This window comes from Rhinolophus ferrumequinum, chromosome 22 (assembly GCF_004115265.2).
Source record: "Rhinolophus ferrumequinum isolate MPI-CBG mRhiFer1 chromosome 22, mRhiFer1_v1.p, whole genome shotgun sequence".
In the NCBI taxonomy this organism is placed as follows: domain Eukaryota; kingdom Metazoa; phylum Chordata; class Mammalia; order Chiroptera; family Rhinolophidae; genus Rhinolophus; species Rhinolophus ferrumequinum.
In genome coordinates this window covers 11,394,840-11,418,555 of record NC_046305.1, presented here as the reverse complement: position 1 = coordinate 11,418,555, position 23,716 = coordinate 11,394,840, and the positions used below count along the sequence as shown (strand labels likewise).

The 23,716-nt window shown below is 45.0% G+C and overlaps 2 protein-coding genes across 2 annotated transcripts in view; both read left to right on the top strand.

Moving 5' to 3' along the window:
- Window positions 1–3,864, top strand: part of LOC117014365 (quinone oxidoreductase-like protein 2) — a 44,840-nt gene extending 40,976 nt beyond the window's left edge. The window contains exon 11 of the transcript XR_004421501.1: window positions 3,770–3,864. The gene's annotated coding sequence lies outside the window, so the exon portion shown is untranslated. The remainder of the gene's footprint in view (window positions 1–3,769) is intronic.
- Window positions 3,865–7,822: 3,958 nt separating this feature from the next.
- The window catches only part of SEC16B (SEC16 homolog B, endoplasmic reticulum export factor), a 32,791-nt gene continuing 16,897 nt past the window's right edge, over window positions 7,823–23,716 (top strand). Inside the window, exons 1-11 of the mRNA XM_033093038.1 lie at window positions 7,823–8,148; window positions 9,506–9,618; window positions 10,403–10,523; window positions 11,295–11,403; window positions 12,643–12,787; window positions 13,363–13,514; window positions 13,886–13,947; window positions 15,310–15,445; window positions 15,868–16,098; window positions 18,342–18,439; window positions 20,402–20,483. Of these exons, the coding sequence (XP_032948929.1) occupies window positions 7,853–8,148; window positions 9,506–9,618; window positions 10,403–10,523; window positions 11,295–11,403; window positions 12,643–12,787; window positions 13,363–13,514; window positions 13,886–13,947; window positions 15,310–15,445; window positions 15,868–16,098; window positions 18,342–18,439; window positions 20,402–20,483 (1,545 nt within the window). The 5' untranslated portion in view covers window positions 7,823–7,852. The remainder of the gene's footprint in view (window positions 8,149–9,505; window positions 9,619–10,402; window positions 10,524–11,294; window positions 11,404–12,642; window positions 12,788–13,362; window positions 13,515–13,885; window positions 13,948–15,309; window positions 15,446–15,867; window positions 16,099–18,341; window positions 18,440–20,401; window positions 20,484–23,716) is intronic.

Here is a 23,716-nt window from a genome sequence, read left to right as displayed (position 1 = left end):
GGCTGCATTTCCTAATTCTGGTGTTCTTACCTTAACCCAGGGGTGTCCAAACTGCGGCCCGCGGGCCAACTGCCGCCCGCAATCCATTTTTAATCGGCCTGCAGCAAATTCCAAAAATATATTTAGTTTACTTAAATAAACCAGGTGAGGCAATACGTCCTTCACCTCGAGTGAGTGGCCCGGCTGTTTGTGTATTTTACCGCATACGGCCCTTGGTGAAAAACGTTGAAAAAAGTTTGGCCACCCCTGCCTTAACCCATCCTTTATCCCTCCCTCTATGTACTTGTTTCATATAGATTCCCTATGTTCCCCTGATCTCATGATTCCGTGGGGGCCCTGGGTTAAGTGTCAAAGAGGAGTTGTGGATTTCAAAGCAGTAATGGGTACTCAGTTAATCCCTGTCTGGTGACCTGTGTAGATCACTTCCTAGGCACTTTATAGCATTTCCAGAGAAAGTATAATAGTTAACATTTATTGAGCATTTACTATATGCCAAGTGCTTTGTGGGTCTTTCATCTAATTATACACTTATAATAACTCTGTGATGTGAGGTAGGTTCTATTATTATCCCCATCTTACAGACGAAGAAAAGGGGGTACAGAATAACTTGCCCAAGTTCACGCAGCCAGCAGGTAATGGAGCTGAGATTCACGCCTGGGCAGCCTTGTCCGGAGCCATAAGTGGTACAGCTCCTCTGGGGAATGTATGTCCTATTGGCCTTGGGGGCTTGGCAAATACTCCAAGTGCATTCGAGCCCTTTGTTTCATTTAGTGGGTGTGTGTCACCTCTGCCCGCTGTGGCTTGATGTGAGGTCAGTGGTGACGGCTGCATCCCTCTGCCGCCTCAGTCACCTTGGTTCACGGGGCATCATTAAAATGGGAGGGTGAAGACCGTAGAGGTCCTTCTTCTTGAGTGACATGTTGCTTCTCTAGGTCTTGGCAGCAGAGGTGGCTTCCGGGAGGGCAGGTTTGTAGGCAGCCAGGTAGGTGGCACGTAAAGGAGCCAATTGGTCAGAGCTCACACACAGGATTCCTCAGTCCTGTAGGGAACTGCATTGTGCTCAAGCCTTCACTGCGGAAATGGTGCCAAGAGCAACAGTTTCAGGATTGGCACAGGCAGCGTCTGGCGCCTGTGCCAGGCTAATTGTCTCTGGCCCTCGGACCATGTTTTCCTGGCACACGTCCTTCCTGATAACTGGACTGCTGAGTGGCCAGGCCACTCTGCATCTTGTCTGACACCCGGCTTACCTGAAGGAGGGGGTCAAAGCCTTGGCAGCCAATCCCTGGCCGAGGCCACGAGCCCCATCTCTCCCAGGCTGGCTCCACGTGGTGCCTTTGCCGGAGTCGAGAGTCTGCTCAATATTAAACCTTCACTCCTCGACTCCTTCTCGGAGTCAGAGATGTGAGCTGACTGCTGACTAAAAAGGGCCTCAATGTATCAGATGTTGGAAATGCAGGTGTAGACATTACCTGGTCATTCCCACTTTGGCTAAAAGTTTTTATTTAAAAATGGTGATTTAGTGTTTTCCTTCCACTGTCCTATTGGAGTGTGTCTTTTCGGTATACGAAGGGACCTCGGTTTAACAAGGCACGCAGATAATTTGTCTGTTTTTGTCTCATGTATGTCCCACAGGACATCACTTCGGTCAATCTCCAGTCAGTCTTCACTCGCTGCCTCAGCCTGCTCTTATGCTTTCTCTAGAAACTCCCTATCAAACATAACTCTGTCCTCAGGATGTGACAACTGCTGGCTGCAATCATACGGTTAGGCTGTTGGTGCTCTAAATTTCAGGTGTGCATTCATTCGTATATGAAATCTTTATTGAGCCCTTGTCATATGTCAGGTGCTGTGCCAGGCACTGTGGGTATAGCATGGAACCAAGCACAGATGGTCAACTGCCCCAAGGAGTTTCGAGTCCATCGAGGTGTCCAATAACGGCTGCTTTTCCAGCCCACTTGCTACTCTGAGCACGTGTTCCTAGTTAAATGCCCCTCCCATTTTCCTTCCTGGCCGATTCAAACTTTCATAACGTTTCTCAGATCTCTCACCACTGCTCACCCTGCCCTCTAGCCAGTAGAACTTGGCAGTCTATTCCACAGAGAATTCTCAGTATCCACTCCCTGTATGTACAGACTTATCGCTATCTATGCCCATCTTCACTTCCTTTATCCCTTTCTCAGGGAAAGAGGGGGGCCCTTCCTCTTAGCTAGGCTTCATCTGGATCTCGTGTGACTAGCCTCTTTTGAGATGTATTCCTTCAGTCATTGTGTTCTTTTCTGTATCTCCAGATGATCAGCGTAGAACTCTCTTTTGTCTTGATCACCGTGAACCAATTCTTCAAACCTGAGTGCCTCATGGGAGCCCCAGCTCTTGCCCCCTTTTCTTCATACTCAAGCTTCCTGAAAGAGTAATTTTACTTGCAGTCCCCTTTACCTTCCTTTCAAGTCTCTGTGATTTCTGTGTCTAATTTCTCACTCCCTTGAGCATGGTTTCACTGAAGTTGTTCGTGTTCATCAAACCTCTTACGTAGTTGTTAAGTCCAGTGATGCGGAAAACCCTTTCACTTGTTGCCTGTCTCAGTGGTTCTGCTAAGTTTGGCATGCTTGACCACGCTCCCGTTTTTGAAGCCATTACCTTCCGTGGATCCTGGGACACCATCCTCTCCTGGTTCTCGGTCTACTTTCTGGCCCCTCTTCTTATCTTCATAGCCTGCTCTTTCTATATCCAGCTCTTACACGTTGCTATTCCTCAGAGCGCCTTCCAAGACTTGTCTTCTAATTCTAAGCTCTCCTTAGGCAGTGCCACCCAGGCTTCTTATGGCTTCTGTCACGGCATCTCCATCCTCACGCCTGTCTCTGGAGCTCCGGACTCTCATAGCCAACTGCTTATTGACCACACTTAACCTCTGTCCACAGGCCCCTCACAATTAGCGTGTCCCAAACGGAAGTCATCATCTTCCCCACCAAACTGGCTTCTCTTTTAAGATTATTATTAAAAAAAAAAAAAAAAAAGCAGCGGGGTGTCCTCTCTACAGCCTGAAAACTTTGGATTCTCCTTCACTTCTCCCTCTTCATTTCCTGTATTCAACAGGGTATCACTTCATGGTGATCCTGTTTTACAAACATACATAAAACAGGTATACATGTATACATATTAATATAATATATATTTTATCTCTCCCCTCTCGTCCAATCCCTCTGCAACTGCTCTAGTTCAGACATTCATCTGTCCTGCTTGTTTTATGGAATGACCTCGGATAGTGCGTCTCCCCGTTTCTAATCCTGTACCTTCCCTTTTGCTTCTTTCCATTAGAACAATCAGTGATCGATCCATTAGAATACGACGGCATTGCACTGTGATTGCATAGTCGAACATCTATTGTTCCACTGGACTGAAAGCGCTTTTAGGCAGGGATTACATGTTATTTGTCTTTGTGTATTCCTTATTCATCTGACGATTCTGGGCAGATAGTAGATGTTCAATAAACATTTGTTGAGTGAATGAATGATTTCCAGAATCTTCTCTCCAATCTTGGATGCTTTGGGGAGTCACTGCTCCATTTTAGCAACTTGAGTGCGTAATTATTTCCTGACATGACAGTTGATTTTGTCTTGTCAAATAACGTACGTTTATTGTAGAAACGTTAGAAAATATGGACAAGCAAGGAAAAAAGAATAATTCATAGTCCCATGACTTATACAAATAAGTACTGTGAATCTGTTGATATTGGGCCTCTGGTTTGTTTTCTAAATTTTTACTTTCCATGAAGGAATGGCGTCAAGCCTGGGGGATGCTTCAGCTGCTGAGCTGTTCCTTGCAGTCATGAAGTCATGGTGCTCACGGATCCATCTGACCCGGATCTAGGTGGGTGTTTACATCCGTCAACACTAACCTGGTGGGTAGAGACGAGCATCGTCATTGGCGGGGATGAGCCTTTTGTAGACAGATGTTAAACAGGTTTGAGGCAAGGTCCTCATCAGTGGTCTGGCATTTGGAAAGGAGAACAGCGGCTGGGAAAGGAAATTCACATCAATTAGCAAGTGACCAGGGCTCCAGTCATGGTGGATAGTTGAAATGCAGAGCAGGAATCAAGCAGGAGGAGGGCTGTCGCTGTTGTGGCAGGAGGGAGCCCGTGGGAGCATGCAGGGACATGGGGGGCACTGCATCCAGGACATGGGGGGCACGGCTAATTTTAGCTCACCTCCTGGTGGGGCTGAGCTGCTAATATATCGTCAGGCTGGGTATATGTGGTCAGAAACCAGACGGAATTGAGCTGCCAGGTTGAAAGACTTAGTAACTCTAGATCTGTGGGGCTGGGGAAGGCAGGGACTGATAAATCCCAAACCTTTTGGAGTGATGAGATCCCACCGCGATCTATTTCATTCCATGACCCATATAAGTGTTGTATGCCATATGTCTATATAAAATAATTAAAGCTAATTAAAATTAATTTTGGTTGGTGAGTGTTCGAGGAGTTTCATAGCTCTTTAGATAATTAGAGATGCTTTGGGATGTCACAAAAGGAGCATTAGGAATAACTGAGCTAGATGTTTAAAGCAGAGATGTGCAATGAAGTCTAGTCACAGAATGACAATCCGTAGTTGAGAGAACACTGAATTAGGGACTAGGAGGTTTGGGTTGTAATCAGTATGCTGGTAAACTGGTTCTCTGAAAACAGCAATAACCATCTTTCTTTGCAGCATTTGCCAGTTTCTATGTAAATATTCCTGTCGTGGTGGATTTCATATTACCAATGGTTTTACTACTGGCTCACACAATTCCTGAATATTTTTAATAGGTGTCAGCTGAGGGCTGAGGGCTGAGACAAAATCTTACAGTTTAGGTACATTCCCCTATCTAACCATGACACTCGCCTATGATGGTCCTCCCTGGACTAGTAACAACATGAGACGTTAACTTGCTCCAAGCTTTTTGAAGGCAAAGACTCTGTCCTTCATGTGTACATGGGTCAAATCCTGGCACATAATGGAGACGAAGTAAGTGTTTGTTGGAAGAAAGAATAAACTATCTGGCCCTTTTTAGAGCTTGCATTTTATTTATTTATTTATTTTTGTCCCAGCTTTGTTGAGATATAATTGACCTACAACAGTGTTAAGTTTAAAGTGTATCACGTGATGAGGTGCTGAATTTTAAAGTATTAATTCCAAAGTGGACATGAGCTTCTCTGTGTTTACCTTAATAACGTTGTAGGAACGTATTTTGAAAGGCAAGAAATCATTTTCTTCTTATAATAGAATCTTTTCAGTGCCTTTAGTTCAGTATTGGGTGTTTAAATTTGCCTTCCTTTAGATAACATGCTTGACACACAACCAGAACCCAGTGGAGAGAAATTTTAATGAGGAAAACCCATACCATACACGCCAGGTCCTGAGAACCCACCAAGTACCCCTGCTTCAACCAATAGAAATAGCTCATCTCTTTGGAAAGGAAAACACTTATTTATACAGCATACTTATTTATGTGCCATGGCATCAACATTTCACCCTCATAATAACCCTCATGAGCTAAGTATTGTAATTCCTCTTGTGGAGAAGAAGAAACTGCAACACCAAGGGGTTAAGTAAGAGCCAGCCAGTGAGTCCGTGCCCCAAAGGTGGTGCTCTTAGCAGGCCAGGCTGCCTCAGGCCTTTCTGGATTTCCTCTCCCTGCTTTCACTGCGCCTTGTTTGCTATGGGGTTTGGATGCTTTCACATGGGAGCGAACCTGGCTCAGCCCGCAGCCAGGCAAACAGAAGCAGCAGCCTCTGACAGGGTTCTGAGCAAATACACCGAGTCGGGCCTGCCCCACACGCCGTGGCTGGGCTGCACTTTGCCCCAGTGAATCAGCTCCATGGAGGCCGGGCAGTGGCAAAGGTAACTGACTGGCTGTCGATTTGCAGGCCAGGTGAGTCTTGGTAGATGTGGCACCTGGACTTTGACAGTCTCCATGAGGAGAGGAGACACTCTTGGGCCAGGTTCCTGGAGCTGCGCTGAAGGAAGGAGAAAAGGCATCAGAGCAGGTGTGTGGGAACGCGAGCTCCCTTGTTTTCTCTCTTCTACCTGAGCTTGCTGTGCTGTCAGATTAGGAAAGGCAATTGCCCTAACCAGGGCCGGGGAAGATCCTTTAAGGGAATGTGAAAATGTGACTTGTCCCTGTAAGATGTGACGCCTTCCATTTGAGTATCTTGGTTGCTTTCTGTTTGATGTCCTTCATTATAACCTGGTCTAATGTACTGGAGTAGATAGCTTTTGGCAACAAAAGGAGGTGATTTTGGCGAAGAGATTGGGTATTACGCCTTTGCAGTCAGGGAGGGCTGTCTAGTGAAAATACCTGGGGATAAGGTGAGAGAGGCTTTCTTCTTGTGGAGCTTTCTTGTGTCCAAATGCTGTCGAGTTCTACGGGCCTTCAGGAAAGACCCACACAACCTTTTCACTGTGTCTGGGGCATGTGGCCTTTGGTGGGATTTGCTGGAAAAGGTTTTCATCGCACCTGGCTTTTTCCAGGAAGAGAGCTGCCTCGGGAAGGAAGGTGCAAGTTTTCCTGAGCTGTGATTGATCTTGGGATGGAAAACACTTCTGCACCTTGATCTTCTGATAGGTTCTGCTTACAGCTCTTGGCTCACAGCTGTGGACCCTGGCTCCATGGCATTTGAACCGAGTGACGTCTTAATTTCAACACGTACCCTTTGACCCTTTTTTCTAACGTGCATTTTTATATTCGGCTGGGAACAAGTTAAGTGGATTTCATCAGAATCTTTCAACTTAACACAGTTCCCTAGGGAGAAAAAACACAGCGTCTGACTGAGCTAACGTATTCTCTGAGCAGGAGGAAGGTCTGGTGTGTGGTCTCCCTTTGGAGGTGGCTGGATGCAGCTGCTCCTCTGTGATGGGGCCAGAGGAGCAAGGAAGACCATCTGTCCTCTGGAGCTAGTTCCCATTTTGAAGAATAAGTGGGGCCAATCAGTTTGACGCTGGGGCGACTTCTAGCTTTTAACATCTCAGCCAGGAAGATGACGGAGACGTGGCTCTCTCCTTGGTCACGGAAGCAATCCCAAACTTTTGTGTCATTGGCTTCCCTGGAGGAGGGACAGGCATAGCCATATTATAGGCCGAGTTCTTCTAAGAAGTGAATTTAAGGATTTAGAAAAGATGTCTCTTGAGGTCAATTTAAGCTTATTTTTGTTTAGGAAATGTCTTCAGCTACTCACACTGCCCTAATCTTTGATAACATTAACTGCTATTTATTGAACAATTACCATAGACCAGGCAGTGAGTTGAGCATCTCATAAGTTGTTTCTCAGTCAGACAGTAACCTTGCCAGCTAGTTGTTATAACCCCCATTTTATGGACAAGGAAAGTCAGGCTTGAACAAATTAACTAGCTCATAACTGGCACAGTTAGGATTTGAACTCCGGTCTAGCTCTGTCTAAGGCCTGCTGTATTTCTATGAGAGCATAGTAAATGTTGAATAAATATTTGCTGGTGGAATAAATGAACATTTACTGAATTGGAATACTTTGATAATGTTTTGGAGCTTCATCTATTCCTGTTGTCTGTCTCCCGTACCTCCCACATCTATTATTGCTCCAAATACACTTTATAATTTTTAAATCAACATCAATATAGTTGTCTCGGCTGCTGTTTATGTCATGTATCCGCTTGAGATTTTTCTCCAGATATCCCTATAACAGTGTTTTAGAAGATTTGGAGGACCACTAAGTGCTTTTCCCACAAAACCTAATCGACCATCATGTTTCGCTATGAGCCTCAAATAATGATAATGTTTTGTCTGCAGGAAGATAAAATAGATACCCAACTGACTCAAAACAGGAGAGAAATTCAGAGGCTCAGGGATGGAACCTTGGGTTCCCCTGCGGCGACCACAGCCACGTGGGAGGCCCACGGCACCATCCCATGATCCAGGCCGAGGCCTTCAGAGAGCCGCACATCATCGGCCTGGGTCTCACTCTTGGCACAACGGCGAGAGGTTCCGTCAATGGCAAGACGTCCGTGGGAGCCCCCAGCCACAGCAGAACCCCAGGGCAGACCACCAACAGCCTCCTTATGGGGCCAGGCCTGGGGAATGGCATCAGCCTGTGTCTGGGTTTGACTATTACGAAGGTGGCCATCCCAGTCACTTGTATTCAAGGTATGTGTTTAGAGTCTGGATTTGACCCAAGTCTCCTAACTGCTTCTGAACAGATTGTCCTTTCCTTCTTCCTGTTCCTTTTAGGTCTCCTCTTTCTCTTCTTTTTTCCGTCTCCACCCGACTACGTTGACTTGGCTAACATTTTCCTCTCCAAAACTGGAGTTTGGTGACTGAAAATAATATTTCCCCCTTCGGTATCCCCTAGTGGAGCTTCTTAAAAAGCCATCCCAGTGTGATTGGGTGTTGGGGCGGGGTGAGGGCAGAAAGATTGAAAGAATGGTGAAATTCAGTAGAGCAGATAGAACTCTCATATTCTGGGATTGCAAAAAGCAATAAATATATGTAGACGATGGAAAAGCTTTCCCTAGGGATCCTCATAAAATCTTCCTCATCGTTTTGGGACCACTCTGACCCAGGATTAGCATGACAACCACCAGCACCAGAAAGAACCCTAGTGCCTGGAACAGGACCTACAGTGTGACAGGCATACGGAAAAAATTATATATTGAAAGAATGAATGGGAATTTTTTTTTTTTTTTTTTAAATCAACTTCAGAGAAAGCAGATACAAGCTTTTGGGCTCCAAGTTCAGAAGGAAGAGGTCTCACTGAAGTAATTCTAGGTTGGAGAATCTAGAATTCCTGCTGCTGATGGATAGCACTGGACTTAATATTTTACGGAATGTTGGGAGCCATTTATGTTTTATTTTAGCTTTTCCAGGTGGGGTGATATTTACCTGCCTATAGATTCAGGGTTGAAATCATGACAAATATTGTAAAGGATTTTGCCCATGTGATATACTAAAGAATTATCAATTGATAAAAATACCAACAACATCATGTTCCTTTCTGCCATCTTTCTGTATTGTCGAATTCTTGAAGGGAGGTCTGTTAGGGACAGAGGCAATGGAAGCAATCAGATTTACAATAGTCCAACTTGACTTTTTCATCTCATTTCCATCTGTAATATGCATGAAAATTTCAATGGCCTGTGGGGTACTTACACAGGCATCTGAGGAAGGGGTTTTCTAAGGTAATATCAGGGCAGGGTTTTCTAGGATAATACCTTGTGTCGTTTGGAAGTGCATGAGTATTTGAGGAGTAAGAGAGATCATGGGGAAGAAGAAGGAGACCTGGTTTTGCTCTAAAAATCCCAGCCTTGTTCTGAAACAACAGTTCTACTCCTGCTCTGAGTCTGGACTTTCTGTTGATGGATTGATTAGCTGTGGCTTTCAAGCAGATTCTAGACTGGGGTCACAATTCGTTCCTCTGAAGGTGTTCAGTTTGTGCAGTCTTCCATTCGTTTCTCTCCTTACCACACTCATCCTTGAATGACTGGCCTGCTTTGTGGTATTTTAGGCCAGGCATTGAGGATCCGTATCAGAGCTCTCATTCTCCAGCCCTAAGGGAAGACTACGCTTATGGCAGTTATTACTACCATGGATACCCGCAGCAGCTACCGGAAGAAAGAGGTATGGAAAAATCTCCCAGAAGCCTTTGGGATGGTACGGCTCATCTGATAGACGGGGCACAGGCCACGGGAGCCATGCTCAGAACCTCACCTAGAGCATCCTGTTGGGCTGAGGCAGAGACCCCGCCCCCACCTGCTTCTTTCTTGACCAGATGAGGCCACAACAAAAATGCTACTGCTTGATGTCTCGAGGGGAAGAGATAGAAAGGAGTCATTTCTCTGTGTGTGTGTAGATGATAGCACTGAAACTATTGTTATGTTGCTACTGTTATGGATAGTTTGCGCTTCATCCATATTTTTTCTTCCACTCCTTAGTATGGCCAAGATTGTAGTCTCTGGTGACATAACAGTGAATTCATCAAGTGTGTGACTGGGCTGTGATGAGTCTGCCCCATCATTTACCCGTTTACTGTCATGCACCGTTGCGAATTTAGACTCTGTATACTCATAAGGCTTGCTGTCTGTGCTAATGGCAGCTGCTGCTGGGTTAGCAGAGAGAAATCTATTTCAACATCGAACACACACACACACACACACACACACACACACACACACACCATCCCCACCATCATACAATTGCATAGAGCTAAGTGGTTCAGGGAGGACTGAGGGGCATCTTATGGGCTTTCAACGTGAGCTTGCTCTCACCAATTGTATTCAGTTTGGCAAATAGGTTTTTAAACCGACTGTGCTGCAGTAACTCAGCTTCATAGCTTGTTAGCGTCTTTCTGAACGTTCAGCAACAGGAAGTGACCTGCTTTATTTTGTTTCCTCTGAGGGTGCAGTGCCAAGGCAAGAGAGTCCTTCTGTCTGGCGCGAGGATTATCGAGATCAAAAGTACCTCAATGAACATCATCGTGAAAACCAGAATAGTCCGTTTGGAACGAATAGTGACACCCAGTTCCAGTAAGTGTTAGAGGAGAGGCTAGTTCAGCATGATTCTGCCACACTCAGGCTATGTTAGGAAAATCTCATGGCATCTGGTGTTGGGCTCCCATCTCCGGAACCATCTGCTTCTGCTCTGGGAAAGTGGGAGTTTTGTTCCCAGGGCCGTGGGAGTAGCCCAGGATGGCCCTGGCCAGCAGTTAACAGGGATTCTGGGAGGAGAGAGTCTTAACTCGGAGATGTGGTTCCCAGACCCGGGCTAGTCTGAGTTCTGTTATGTGAGGTCCATCCTAAAGGAGGGACCTCATTCTGTGTTGGCCTCAAAACAGATGGTGCCTCATAAAAGTTCTCATGATTGGGTCCTGTCTGGGGCTGGGGCGCTTGTCCTCTGCCCATTCCTGTGCCCCAAGAATGGAACATCCCTTGGGATAAGGCGAGCGGGGAACAGTCTTTTGTGCAGCACCTGGCCTGGTGCTTTAGGCCCGGCCCTTTTCCCCTGAAAGTCACCCACCCAACTGCTCTGATTCGCGCCATTCCAGGATATCAGACCAATCCTTCTCCGCTGGGTTTAAGGACAGTTCTAGTAACGGCACTGTGGAACCCAGAAGCTCCTGTTTTTCTGGCAGTAATAGGCTGAAGTGGCTAGTGGGAGGACAGTGCTTCTCCCTGTGGCACACACGCCGACCTGACACCTGTCAGCACTTTGCAACAGAACAGCCGCCAGCAACGAGCAGCTTAGCCTTGCTGGCTTGCCTAGGAGCCCTCTCACCTGATCCTGTCATTTTGCTGTAGATCTCAGACTGCGAACCTTTACAGAGACAGTCCTACTTCTAACTCTGGACAGGAGAGGCCTGGGGACCTGTTTCCAGAGAGTCTGCTAACTGAGGCCCAGAAGAATAAGGTAACCTGAAGTGACATGGGGGCTGGTGGCTGTGACAGTGTCTTACAAATGACATTGTCAGTAGTGGCAGGGCGGGACAGCGCCCTTGGGGGTGGGGGTCTCCGATGGCCAGCAGTCTGAGGTGTCCAACTCCTCCCCTCTTGGCAGAACCTCCATTCACACCTCCTTTCCCGGCCTCCCTGTTTTAGTCTTATGGATCTGGGGCCCTGAGCTGGTCCTTTTGCATTTTTGTCAAATTGGCTGGATCAGAAAATGTTACCCAAGTCACCTGGAGATTCTGGGAAAGAGGAGAAGAGGCTGCCACCAGGAGCCCAGTGAACCAGCAATTTGGTTTACCCCGGAAGTAGGAAGTTGCTGGAATCTTTTAATTCAGGTCTAAAAAGCAGAGCTTGAAATGTTTCTTTTCCTTCTCTGTCTTCTAAAATCTTACTGTGTACGCCAGCTGGGCCACAAAATGGAGCTCTTAAATTTTTTAAATTGCATAATATTTAATACATTTCTTTATTTACAATTAAACATAGATTTATGGAAAAGTTGCAAAGACACTACAGAGACGAGCTCTTAATTTTTGATGGTCTTGTATAAATTTTGTTTCCCTAATAGGATTTGTAGGATTTTTGAGAACAGTTTCTTCAAAATAACTAATGCTTAACAAGGCAGGGCACACATTATTATGACTAATAGAATAGTAACAACAGCACCTCACCAGCACCCACACATGTACAGCACTTTACAGCGTACAAAGAGCTTTTACATCCATTGTTTAATTTGTATCCTCCCACGATGTAAGTTCCATGAATTCCTTATGCACCTGTATCCCCAGGGAAAGCCCAGTGCCCGGAGGATAGCAAGTGCTCATTAAATAGTTGGTGAATGAAGGTATGAATAAGTGCTTGCACTATACAGGGCAGATACGATTATCTGGATTACAGAGGAGGGTATGGAGTTCAGAGAGCCAAAGTCACTGGTCCAAGGTCACAGCAGCTCAGTACTGACAAAGCTGGGATTTGAATCCTGGCCTCCTGGCCCAGGGCCTGCACTCTTTCCACTGGGCCATATGCATCCTTTAGTAAGCACCCATCAATTGAATTATCCCTTTTTTTCCGTTCAGCACATCTACGTTAACTGTATTTAGTTGCGAGTTTGAATTTTGTTGCTTTCAAGGAACTCTTGGAAGGACCGTCTCTGTGAAACTGCTTCTGATTCTTCCCGTGTGTTTTCATTGTTTTTAATTTCCAGCCATCAGTGACCAACAAGTCCAACCTTCTCCGGCAGCACGAGTCTGGTCTCAGCTCCAGTGGCTATGAGCTCAGTCAGTACATGGCAGATGCCTCTGAGACATATGACCCCATGGCTTCAGCAACTTGGGGTCCAGTTCAGGCTGGTGAGTACTTACATGATCAAAGAAGTTGGTTGAGTCTGATGAGAAGAGGGCTGGGTGGCAAGTCCCTTGGAAAGTCATCCTTCATTTGTTTCTGTAGATCTCCTGGACAGAGGCCAACTTTGGTTCCGTTTCCCATCTTTTCTCTTGTACTGGAGATGGCATCATAGCTGATTCTTGGAAGGGAACCCTGCCCCTCGTCCTCATCAGGCTGGGAGGGGAGGCACTCCGAGGTGCTTTTAAATAAGAGGTGAAGGAAGTGAGGACTGCTGCCAATTTGGTAAAGCAAAGGCATAATTAATTGCTTTGTCTGAATGTCGGAGACTTGTCACCATCACCGAATCAGAGCCTGGTGCTTTACCATTTGGACCGACCATTACATCCTTGCATTATATTCTGATGTATTCTCAAGGGCTTAAACCCGACTTGGAGCATGGGCTTCTTCTAATTATGTAGCCCACCCAGAATCTTATCTAGGCCCCAGGTGGAATTCGGATAGAAATGTGTCTGTGCAGTATTTCTAAGTAAAGAAAACCAGTGGTACTAACTAACTGTGTCCACCTGTGTCTGTTGGTCAGAGGATGTCTCGGCAGCTGGTCCCAAGGCACCCATGAAATTCTACGTCCCTCACATGCCTGTGAGTTTTGGGCCAGGAGGTCAGCTGGTGTGCGTGTGTCCCAGTTTTCCCAGTGATGGGCAAACGGCCCTTGTCGAACTGCACAGCATGGAGGTAAACAAGATCCTGCGTCCCCAGAATTCCAGCACACTGCTCCCTGCTTTCCTCTGCCTGAGCCTGGGCATCTCCAGAAATGGGAGGCTTTGTGGGGAACGGGGCCATGCCCTCCCATGGATTGAGGGTGGTGTGTGTGCGTGCAGGAATGGGTGGGGCTTGTCTTTGAAAGAAGTGATGCCAGCCTTATGTTTTTCCCGAGATGCTCTTGGCTCACTTTCAGCAACTGGAGCACTGACTTTTGTCCTGCTTTCTCTATGAGGCGCTGAGCCACACCTCGGGACCATGGCCTCGGGTTCTGACACTGGACGTGACGCGAAGGGGTATTGAGTGGACATAGTCTTTAAGGGCAAATCTGATTTTTGTTCCAGATTATTCTTACTGATTCTGCGGCACAAGAAGAGATGAGAAGTTTCTCAGGACCCCTGATCAGGTAAATTACCATATGAGCTGCGGAGTTAGGGCTTTTGAAACCTACAAAGTCTTTCTGCCCAGAACAGGATTTTGGGAGATTTGTTCTTGGCTTTTGAAAGAACGTATGTATCCCCATTGGAGTAGAATTCTCTGTGCTACCATACAGAGCCAAATGTGACCTGAGCCATTTTGGCGAGTGATTCAGTAGTCGAAGGGCAGAAAGAAAAATTAACGTGAAGGTTTAAAAATCTGAAATAAGTGCCATTTTGTAGAGGCTACCTATTAGGAGGTGTTAGCGTACGGTGCACTTAATAGACATTAGTGGAGAAGTGGAGCGCAGCCTGGGAAATCATAGACAAGTGGATCACAGTGGCAAAAAAAATGCTTGCCTTTTTCCAGCGAGATGACAGGGTCAGCCTTTGAGTTCCTGGATGGTGTGCAAGTCTGCCCTCTGCAGGATTGAGCTAGAACTGCTTTTAAATGCCTAGTCACTTCTGATAAATACTCAGGGTGCCCTTGGTTGCTGAGAATCTAGGTGGTGACACAGGAACTTGGGTCCCAGGCTCTACTAAATAGAGGTACCATGGTAGACAGGTCAGGTAGCCCTCTCTAGCCTTAATTTTCCCTTTAAGAAATAATGTAACACAGTGCTTACTGTAGGCCGTGGCTGTGAGACTCAAGAGAGACAAGGCACATGGAAGCCCTTTAAATATCCACACCACCATATAAATGTATTCTTTCCTTCAATTTCCCCTTCTAAGAAAATCCCCATCTAGTATTTTGACAGTTCCTTCCAGTAAAAATGAGTGTGTCTCTATTTCTTACACTAAGGTGTACAGATATGGGTAGAACACCAAGCTGGGTATTTGGACACTAGGATATTGGTCCCAACTGGGCATTGATTTTATTGAATGGTCTCAATCAAATAATTACGGCCCGTTTATTAAGCATTTCCCATATGCTACACAATTTGCTAGTCCCCTTTTTGTATGGAGGTAGATTTTCAAAATTATCCCTATCTTAGGGGAAAAAGCTGAGGCTCAGAGGAGATAAGAAAGTTGTGCAAGCTGGATTGAAATCAGCGATGTCTGACTCCAGAGTCTGTGCTCTTGCCTGCTACCCTAAACAGTCATATCAGGTCTCTGGGCCTCAGTCTCCTCATCTGTAAAATGGAGAGGGTATCCGAGAGAAACTCTGAGGTCCCTCCCTGTTTCATAGAGAAACAGCCATCCTGTACCTACAGGCTTATTCCCCGAGTCCTGGTTGTCAGGCTTCGTTTCAGTCCCAGCCCAGCCAGTGCCCTCACACGGTAGGAGGAGCCTGCAGTCCTGTGTGGGGAAGAGTGCCTGCTCACGCTTTGCTCCCTGAAATATCTCCATAGGGAAGATGTACACAAGGTGGATATCATGACGTTTTGCCAGCAGAAAGCAGCTCAGACTCGCAAATCAGAGACACCGGGGAGCAGAGACTCAGCTCTACTGTGGCAGCTGTTGGTTCTCCTTTGTCGGCAGAATGGGGTGAGTATTACCTCTCTGATCAGGAACAGGCTGGATGGAAGTTTAAGCCTTCCTGGCATAAATAAGATTTGGCTTATGGCATGACTATAAACGGTAATATTAAGGAAGCGACAAATGGCCCCGAGAGCAAAGATTGCTCATGCGTCAACGCCAGTTTGCCAATGTTGACCCTTCTCTTGCTCCTGTCTGCGGGCCTGAGTCATTGTGTAGTTCTTGGGTTACTGCACCAGCCAGGCAACACACCTAGGAGAGTGCGCCGATTTCTGGTAACCTCTGTGACAGGCAGCAAATCACCACCAGAGTGAAGCTGGAGCTTTGAGCTACAACAATCCAACGCTGGCCTCCTCCTGAATAAGGCAGGCGCTCAGGTCCTTCCTTCTTCAGTCTGGGCTGCCGGCCTGAGAGCCCTCTTTGTTTTGCAGTCCATGGTGGGATCAGACATCGCGGAACTGCTGATGCAAGACTGCAAGAAGCTGGAGAAGTACGAGAGGCAGCCGCCTGTGGCCAACCTCATCAACCTGTCCGATGAGGACTGGCCAGTGCTCACCTCGGGGACCCCCAACCTGCTCACGGGAGAGATTCCCCCCAGCGTGGAGACGCCTGCGCAGATCGTGGAGAAATTCACTAAACTGCTCTACTATGGAAGGAAGAAGGCAAGTGCGCCCCTGTCAGGCTTGTGCTAAAAAAAGTAACCACCATCCCCACCACTCAGCTCTCCCCCAGATACATAAGCCACATATACTCGTTCTACAGCACTTAAAAAGTTCAGAAAGGTGCAAAGGATAAAATTAAAACACCCATAGTCCTATCATGAAAAGATAACACCTGTTAGCATTGTAAAATAATTACTTCTAGCATTTCTCTATGCATATATATTTAAAATCAAATTAAATTGCATATATAATTATTTCTCTTTTTTTCCCCTTAAGATTATATGATGAAATATTCCCATGGCATTAACATGCACCATTTAAAAAATGGCTGGACAATATTCCCTCATATAATTCATATTTTATTTAACCAATCCACTACTGTTGACTGTGTAGGCTGTCTACAATTTTGTCATCCATTATAAATTATTTGAACAATTTGAACATCTTGTCACATAAGTCTTTGGTGGATATTTTTATTATTTTTTTAGGATACATTCCTGGGAATGATCTTACTCCATTGAAGGGCATGCACTTTTTAAAAGTTTTTCATATGTACACTAAATTAGTTTCCAGAAAGTTTGTTTGCAAGTGATACCTCCACAAGCTATATCTAAGGTATGCCTACCAGTGTTGAATACTTTAATTCAGCAGATGAAGTGATCCAGATGAAGTGATCCCTTGTTTAATGATCTGATATATAAATTAGACTATTTTAATTTTTATGTTATTTATTTATAAAAATGTTTATTGAGGTATATTTGAGGAGTAAAATGGTAAGATATTTAAAGTGTACAATGTGATGATTTGATATACATATACATAGTGAAAGGATTTTCCACATCAAGTTAACACACCCATCACCTCACGTATTTACCTATTTCTTTATGCCTTGTTTAATTTTGGAGTTGAACTCACATTTTACTACAGTCTTAAATTAACTCACATAGTTGAATATATGATTAAAATCAGTTTGAATCAATTTGATTCAAAAAATAAAAAGATAAAAGGGATATAATGAGGAAATGGTGGACCTACTTCCAGCCACTCAATTTCTCTCTGAAATATCCAGAGGGATATTATGCATATATGATTATTTTTTCTCTCTCTCTTTTTTTCCCCTTATGGCTTACTAGTTAACATTTCTTCACCTTCTGTTTTTCATTTAACAAAATATCTTAGAAAACACTCTATATCAGGGTTGGCAAATTTTTTCTGTCAAAGGACAGACAGTAAATATTTTCGGCTTTTTCAGGCTGTAGCATCTCTGTTGTAATCACCCAGCTCTGCTGGTTTTACGTGAAACAGCCACAGAGAACATGTAAATGAATGGGTGTGGTGTGTTCCTGTAAAACCTTATTTATGGACACAGAAATTTGAATTATATATAATTTTCATGTGTAATGAAACATTGTTCTTCTTTAGACTTTCCCCCCCAATCGTTTAAAAATGTAAGAAATATTCTTAGCTTGTGGGCTGAATTTGGCCTTCAGGCAGTTTGCTGTCCCCTGTTCCTTATAATATATAAATATCTTCCTCATTTTGTCTTACAGCTGCATAGGTCTCAGTAGATAAATAATAATTAATTTAACTAAACCCCTGTAGGTAGACATTGAGATGATGTCCAGTCTTTTGCTGCAATGAATAACCATTATCATTTTGTCTTGTGTGAGGTAATGTATATATATGATAAATTTCTAGAGGTAGAAGTGTTGGGTCAAAGGGTATATGGTTTGTAATTTTGGTAGATATTGAAAAATTGCCTTTTTAGAGGTTGTACCAATTTACTCTACCAGCCGTGTATGAAGTTGGTTGAATCTGGAGATGTGGAACCCATGGAGATGGCGGCCCAACTGTACCATCTTACAACTTATATTTTGAGACTCAGTTCTTGGAGTGAAGTGCTTCTGTCATTTTTGGTGCTTAGGTGCATAACAGTATTGTGTGACTTTTGCTAAAGAGATAAAGCTAACGGGAAACCGTGTTTGAGGAGGAGCTAATGAAATAGCATAATGCATTTTCATAAAGTGAAGGCTGGAGAAAGCGACGACTTAGAGAGAAATACGTGCCAGTTGAAGCCCATGTCCCCATTATTCCTTGCTCAGGTTCACAGGTGGGGCTCTGAGAGTCTTCGTGGCAGCCCAGCCTCTACTGCTCAGGGGCAGCAGTCCCTAGCACAGCGATTCGTTGTTGTCGTTAGAGGAAGGTGAGGGAGGCAACGTTGACCGTGATGTTTTTGTTTTCAGGAAGCCCTGGAGTGGGCCATGAAGAATCACTTGTGGGGCCACGCTTTGTTCCTGTCCAGCAAGATGGACCCAAGGACCTACAACTGGGTGATGAGTGGGTGAGTTGGGGACTTGCAATGGACACCAATGTAGCAGAGAGGCCTCCCCACCAAAGGTGTGGGGGCGGTGACAGTGGGGAGAAATGCAGGATGCTCTGAGAAGCCCCACACTTCAAGCATCTTTCCAGTTTCTCTTTTCTGAGCTGGACATAGCATTTCTCTTCTCCAGATTCTTTTAACCTACACACAGATGCATTTTTTTCTACCTGCTAAACTGAATAAAACATTTTAGTAATATTTCCCAGGGTCAGAGTTTCCAAAATTAAGTGGGTTTCTATATTGCAGTAGCCTTCTGTCTTTGGGGAGGACTGTTCTAGATAGTTCCATCAGTGAGGGAATAGGAATAATCACAGAGCCTTTAGGACTGAGAGTTTGTACATGTCTATTGCTTAGTCTTGCAGTGGGGAGGTGGGTGCTGAGAAGAAGGTAGGGAATTGGGGTAGCAGGACCATGAGATACGGTAAGAAAAGGGGTTTATGGGACTAGGAACTAGATCCAGAAGTCTTCATGTAGGGCCGTGGGAGATGAGAAGACTGAAGGGGTGCGTTTAGTGAGAAATCACACTGGCACACCAAGATCCAGGTGCCAGGGTGGGCCAGGACGAATGCCCAGATCAGGACAGGATAGGAATGGAGGTGTGATTGCACAGCCAGGAGTTTGGAATAAGAGGGCTGAAGCAGCCAAAGAGAATCAGGATCAAATGGAGGGGGTGAGCAGTGGGGGTGCTGGAGAAGGATTTTTGAGTAAGTCCTTCAGGCTCCAGCTGGCATCCATGGTTGGCAGTGACAGATTGTGTAGCAGGGATGGGGTGGGGGGGTCCTCCCCTAAGAAGCAGGCTCAGGTCAGAGAGTGAGAAGGATGTTATCTCTTAGTGTTCATCTTCCGGTGTTGATTCCAGCTGTGAGTTGGTTGTCTCTCAGCATCACTTACATTTGAACTGACCACACATCCTGTGGAGTAGACACTTGGATATGAAGGTGGACACTCCACTTTAAGTTCAGTCTGGGGGGCTAATGGCTGGCACACGCCCCGGGAGTCCGTTCTTTATGATGGTCTTGGTCGAGTCTCGTCAGTATTCTTCCCCTCAGCTGTCCCAGGGCCTCGTGCCACCACTGCACACTTCATTATCTTCAGGGACTGGAATGGCGAGGAACTCTGAAGCTTCATTATGACAAGCGCTCTGAGCCCCTGAGGCAAGGGCGCTCTGAAGTAAAAGAGGGTGTTCGGAGAGAGTTTTGCCTTTGGGTTTTGGAAACGAGCATCCCACTACCCCACATAGATCTCTGCTGCAGAGTTTTGCCTTGGGCCATTGATTTTCGACGGTGCCCAGTGACTTGTGAAAAACGTCTCTTTCCGAGTACGTTTAAATCTCAAATCAGCTATAGAGCTTATTACATCCTTGTTAAGCCTGTCCCATGGTTTGTCATCAGCAGGAACGTTGCTGGTCCCTGTTCTACACTTTTTTGGTTACTGAAAATGGCTCTTTAGTGCTTGTGAGTAAAAGGGCTACAGACTCAGGCTAGAGACAGCCAGAAAACCGGTGCTGAGAGCTGTGGGCCGGGTGTGGAGGAGGGCTGCTGCAGGGTGGGAGGAGCTGAGGGTGGCCGGGAAGGAGGGGCCCCCAGAGAAGAGGTTCAGGTGAACAGCTGGGGCCTTTGAAATGTTGGTGGGTCGTCTCCATGATGGAGAAATGGTTGCTCAAGGGTTAGGGCATCAGTGAGAAAATCTCCCTCAATGAAATCTACCTGGGTGTGTGATGGAGTGAAGATCCTGTCACCCTCCCACCTCTCCCCCGCGAAAAGAGTGAGTGTGACAAAGGCACAACTGAAAAGCAAAGAGAAACTCACATTCCAAAAGCAGTTGCTGAAATAAAATAGAAATACACGAGGCCTTGTGTGTCACTGGCCGTGGGTGAAAGGCTCTTTTGGCTCTGGCCCCACTGACAGCCACCTCTCTTTGCAGCTTCACCAGCACGCTGGCACTCAACGACCCACTGCAGACCCTCTTCCAGCTCATGTCGGGGAGGATCCCACAGGCAGCCACGGTACCCTTTGTGACACTTCAGCATCCCAGCATCCTTAGGGTTCAGGGGGTGGGAGTGCTCAGGAACGAGGGGGGTGGCTTTAAAGATTAAATATCAATAATTGTTTGTTAATCACCTACCATGTTACTCGCCCTGTGCCAAGCTCTTCGATGTGTGTTATATTTCATTTAACGCATGGAGGTAGGAATTAGCGTCCCTATTTTGCAGACGTTGAAAACTGAGGTGCACAGGTGTAAAATGACCCACAGTCACAGAGCTAGTGAGCAGTGGCATCAGGATTGGCCCAGGTCTGTCTGATTGCAAAGACCTTGCCCTTCCCACAACACCACAGTTGCCAGCTTTGTTGTAAATAACAGGAGAACCCGAGACTGTTGTCCACGCTTCCGTGGCAAGGCTGCCCTTCTTTTCCACCACCGCACCTCGACGCTTCATATCGGGGCGTATTAGATTGTACGCCTCGTCTAGAGTTGGATATGGCTCAGAAGACATCTGAGGCTAGATCGATAGTTTTTCCATTAGAAGAGACTTTGTCTTTTTGCTTCAAGTATTCCTTCCTTACCTTTGAAGTCCAGTAACTTTACTAGATACATATTGGTGTTGACTGTCTGGGTCAGGTTTTTCTTGGGACACAGTGTGCTTTTTAAATATATGTATATTCATATCTTATAGGTGGGGAACATGTTCTTGAATTATACCCTTTTATATTTGTTTTGTTCCATTATTTTGGTTTTCTTTTTATATGTATATATTTTTGTAATTCGGATATATATGAATTATGATATATAATTTTCTCTTTAATCAAAAACTTCTCTCATTCCTTTCTTTTTTGCTGTTCTAATTTCCATATTGTGTCCCTAGTTTTTCTCAGCATCTCTTCACTTTTGTGCTCTTTCCACTTTTGTCCTTATTACTTTGATTTTTCTCCCACTTCCTTCCTGAACTCTGCAGGTCACATTTTTCTCCTCCTGTTGTCCACTGTCTCTTTTCTGAGCATCTTATAACTTAGCTTTAGGCCTTTGCTGCATAGAAGAAGTTGTTTCATGACTTTATTTTACTTAAATTCATGATAAATGTTTGGTGACAATTCTTTGTTGTGTGATAACTTTTTTCCTGGTGAATGTTCTTTCTACCGTGTTTCCCTGAAAATAAGACCCGGTCTTATTTTAATATAAGACTGGGTATAATATAATATAATATAATATAATACCAGGTCTTATTTTAATTTTTGTTCCAAAACATGCATTAGAGCTGATTGTCCGGCTAGGTCTTATTCTCGGGGAAACACGGTACCTTCCATTTATTTTTCACACAACCTCCCTCCTTTTATCTTTATAGTAGGTTTGTGCAGATTCTGTGGTTGTTTCTTTACACGAGTCGAGGCGTCCCTGGACCAGTTATTTATGCGAGGTTTGTGCTGGGCAGACAAGGCCCATATTCAGGCTATGTGGCATTTCCTGCATAACCTGGATTTTTCTGTGAGCTTCTGTGCAGTCTTTGCTTCTCCTCATCCAACGGGAAGGGCTGTGGGGCCCTCTCCCTCCAGTGTTCCTTCTCTGCTTCTCTCTGAACACACCTCTGTTCACTCTCCATTACTTTTGGCAGCCTTTTCTTGTATTTTGAGGTTTGGGTTTCTGCTGACACCTAGTTTTAATGAAAATGGACTTCACACTTTTGATTTTTTTGGTTCATCTTATTGCTTGTGCACGACTCCAAGGAAAGAAAAGAGACAGGGTGACTTCTGTGCCCCACCGTCAAACCAACTGGCTATACTGGAACAGATGCACCTCACAATTTAGCTGAATGGCCTGCACTCTGCAATGAAATTACGTCATGTCATAAAATGCAGGAAATGGTGTAATCAATGTATGGTCCGTTGGGTCTCACTCAATGGTAGAGCTACCTAAATGTTCCCTACTTTCAAGTGGGAAAACTGAGAGCCAGAGGTGATGTGCCAATGCAGTGTTTAATCTTAGTGGCTGAGAGATTCCTAGCATCGTAGCATCTGGTAAAAGCTAGACTTTAGTTAATTGTAATGAGTGGTATAGAGGAAAAAACTCACAGCCGCTGGAAAACACAGCACGGGCTTCTATAACAGGTATAACCTAGACTCTGCTTCTTACTGCTCTGTGAACCTGGCCTGGTACCTTTTTCTCAGAGCCTCAGTTTCTCAAGTCTGTGGACGTGTTGATGTCTAACCAATAGAGTTATTGTGAAAATTAAAGGAGAGAGAATATCTGAACACATCAACCACCATGCTTGGCTCTTTGAAGTTAGTTGATAAGTGTTTGCTCTCTCTCTCTCTCTCTCTCTCTCTCTCTCTCTCTCTCTCTCTCTCTCTCTCTCTCTCTCTCTCTCCCTATAGATCTGCTTTACAGTGATTTTTAAAAATCACCTGCGGAGGAGGCAGAAGAATGACTTTTAAGTTTTTGTTCTTTTTCGCAAGGGCTTTTCTTTTGCTGGTTGCTTTAGTTCCAGCAAGAAAGAGCCTGGCTCACATGATAAAATAGGGATAATAATAGTACCCAAAGCATGCGATTCTTCGTAGGAGAAATGCTTAGCACACAGGCTATGGTTCATGGTCAGAGTGCAATAAGTGAGAACTTCTATTATTGTTGTGATTTATTATTATCATTATTCTTATTCACACTGCATTGCTCAGATAAACAAAGAGTGACTATAGAATGGAGATGGATAAAGCATCTGTTGTTTTTTGGGATAATTACAAAAACCAAATAACTGTGAATTGTTTTGACCTCCAAATCTTAGCTTTTACTGCTCTACTCACTCTGTGTAACAATTGGAAGATAGACTGGTCGGCAAATCACCTCCTTCCTTTGCTGGGCTTCTGGTGTGTGTGTGGTGTGTATGTGTGTGTGTGTGTGTGAGTGTGTTTACACCTACATGTAATTTATGAAGTGTAAGCTAAATGTAAAGCGCTATGCTATGTGCTTTTTCTAACTGTCTTATTTTATTATCGGCAAGAACATTCTTATGTAAAAATTATGATCTCCCTTTCAGAGATGAGGAACACAAAGGTTCAAACACATGAAGAAACTTGCTCAAGGTCACACAGCTAGTAAGAGGCAGGTCTCCAGTTGAATCTGGGGCCTGTGTTGTTTCTGTGACATTATGTTGTTTCCTTATTGATGTTTTACTGTCCTGAAATTCCTCTTCATTCAGAAGGGTGGCCGCAGGGCCATATGGTAGGAAAAGGACCATTTGTGTGGGGCTTT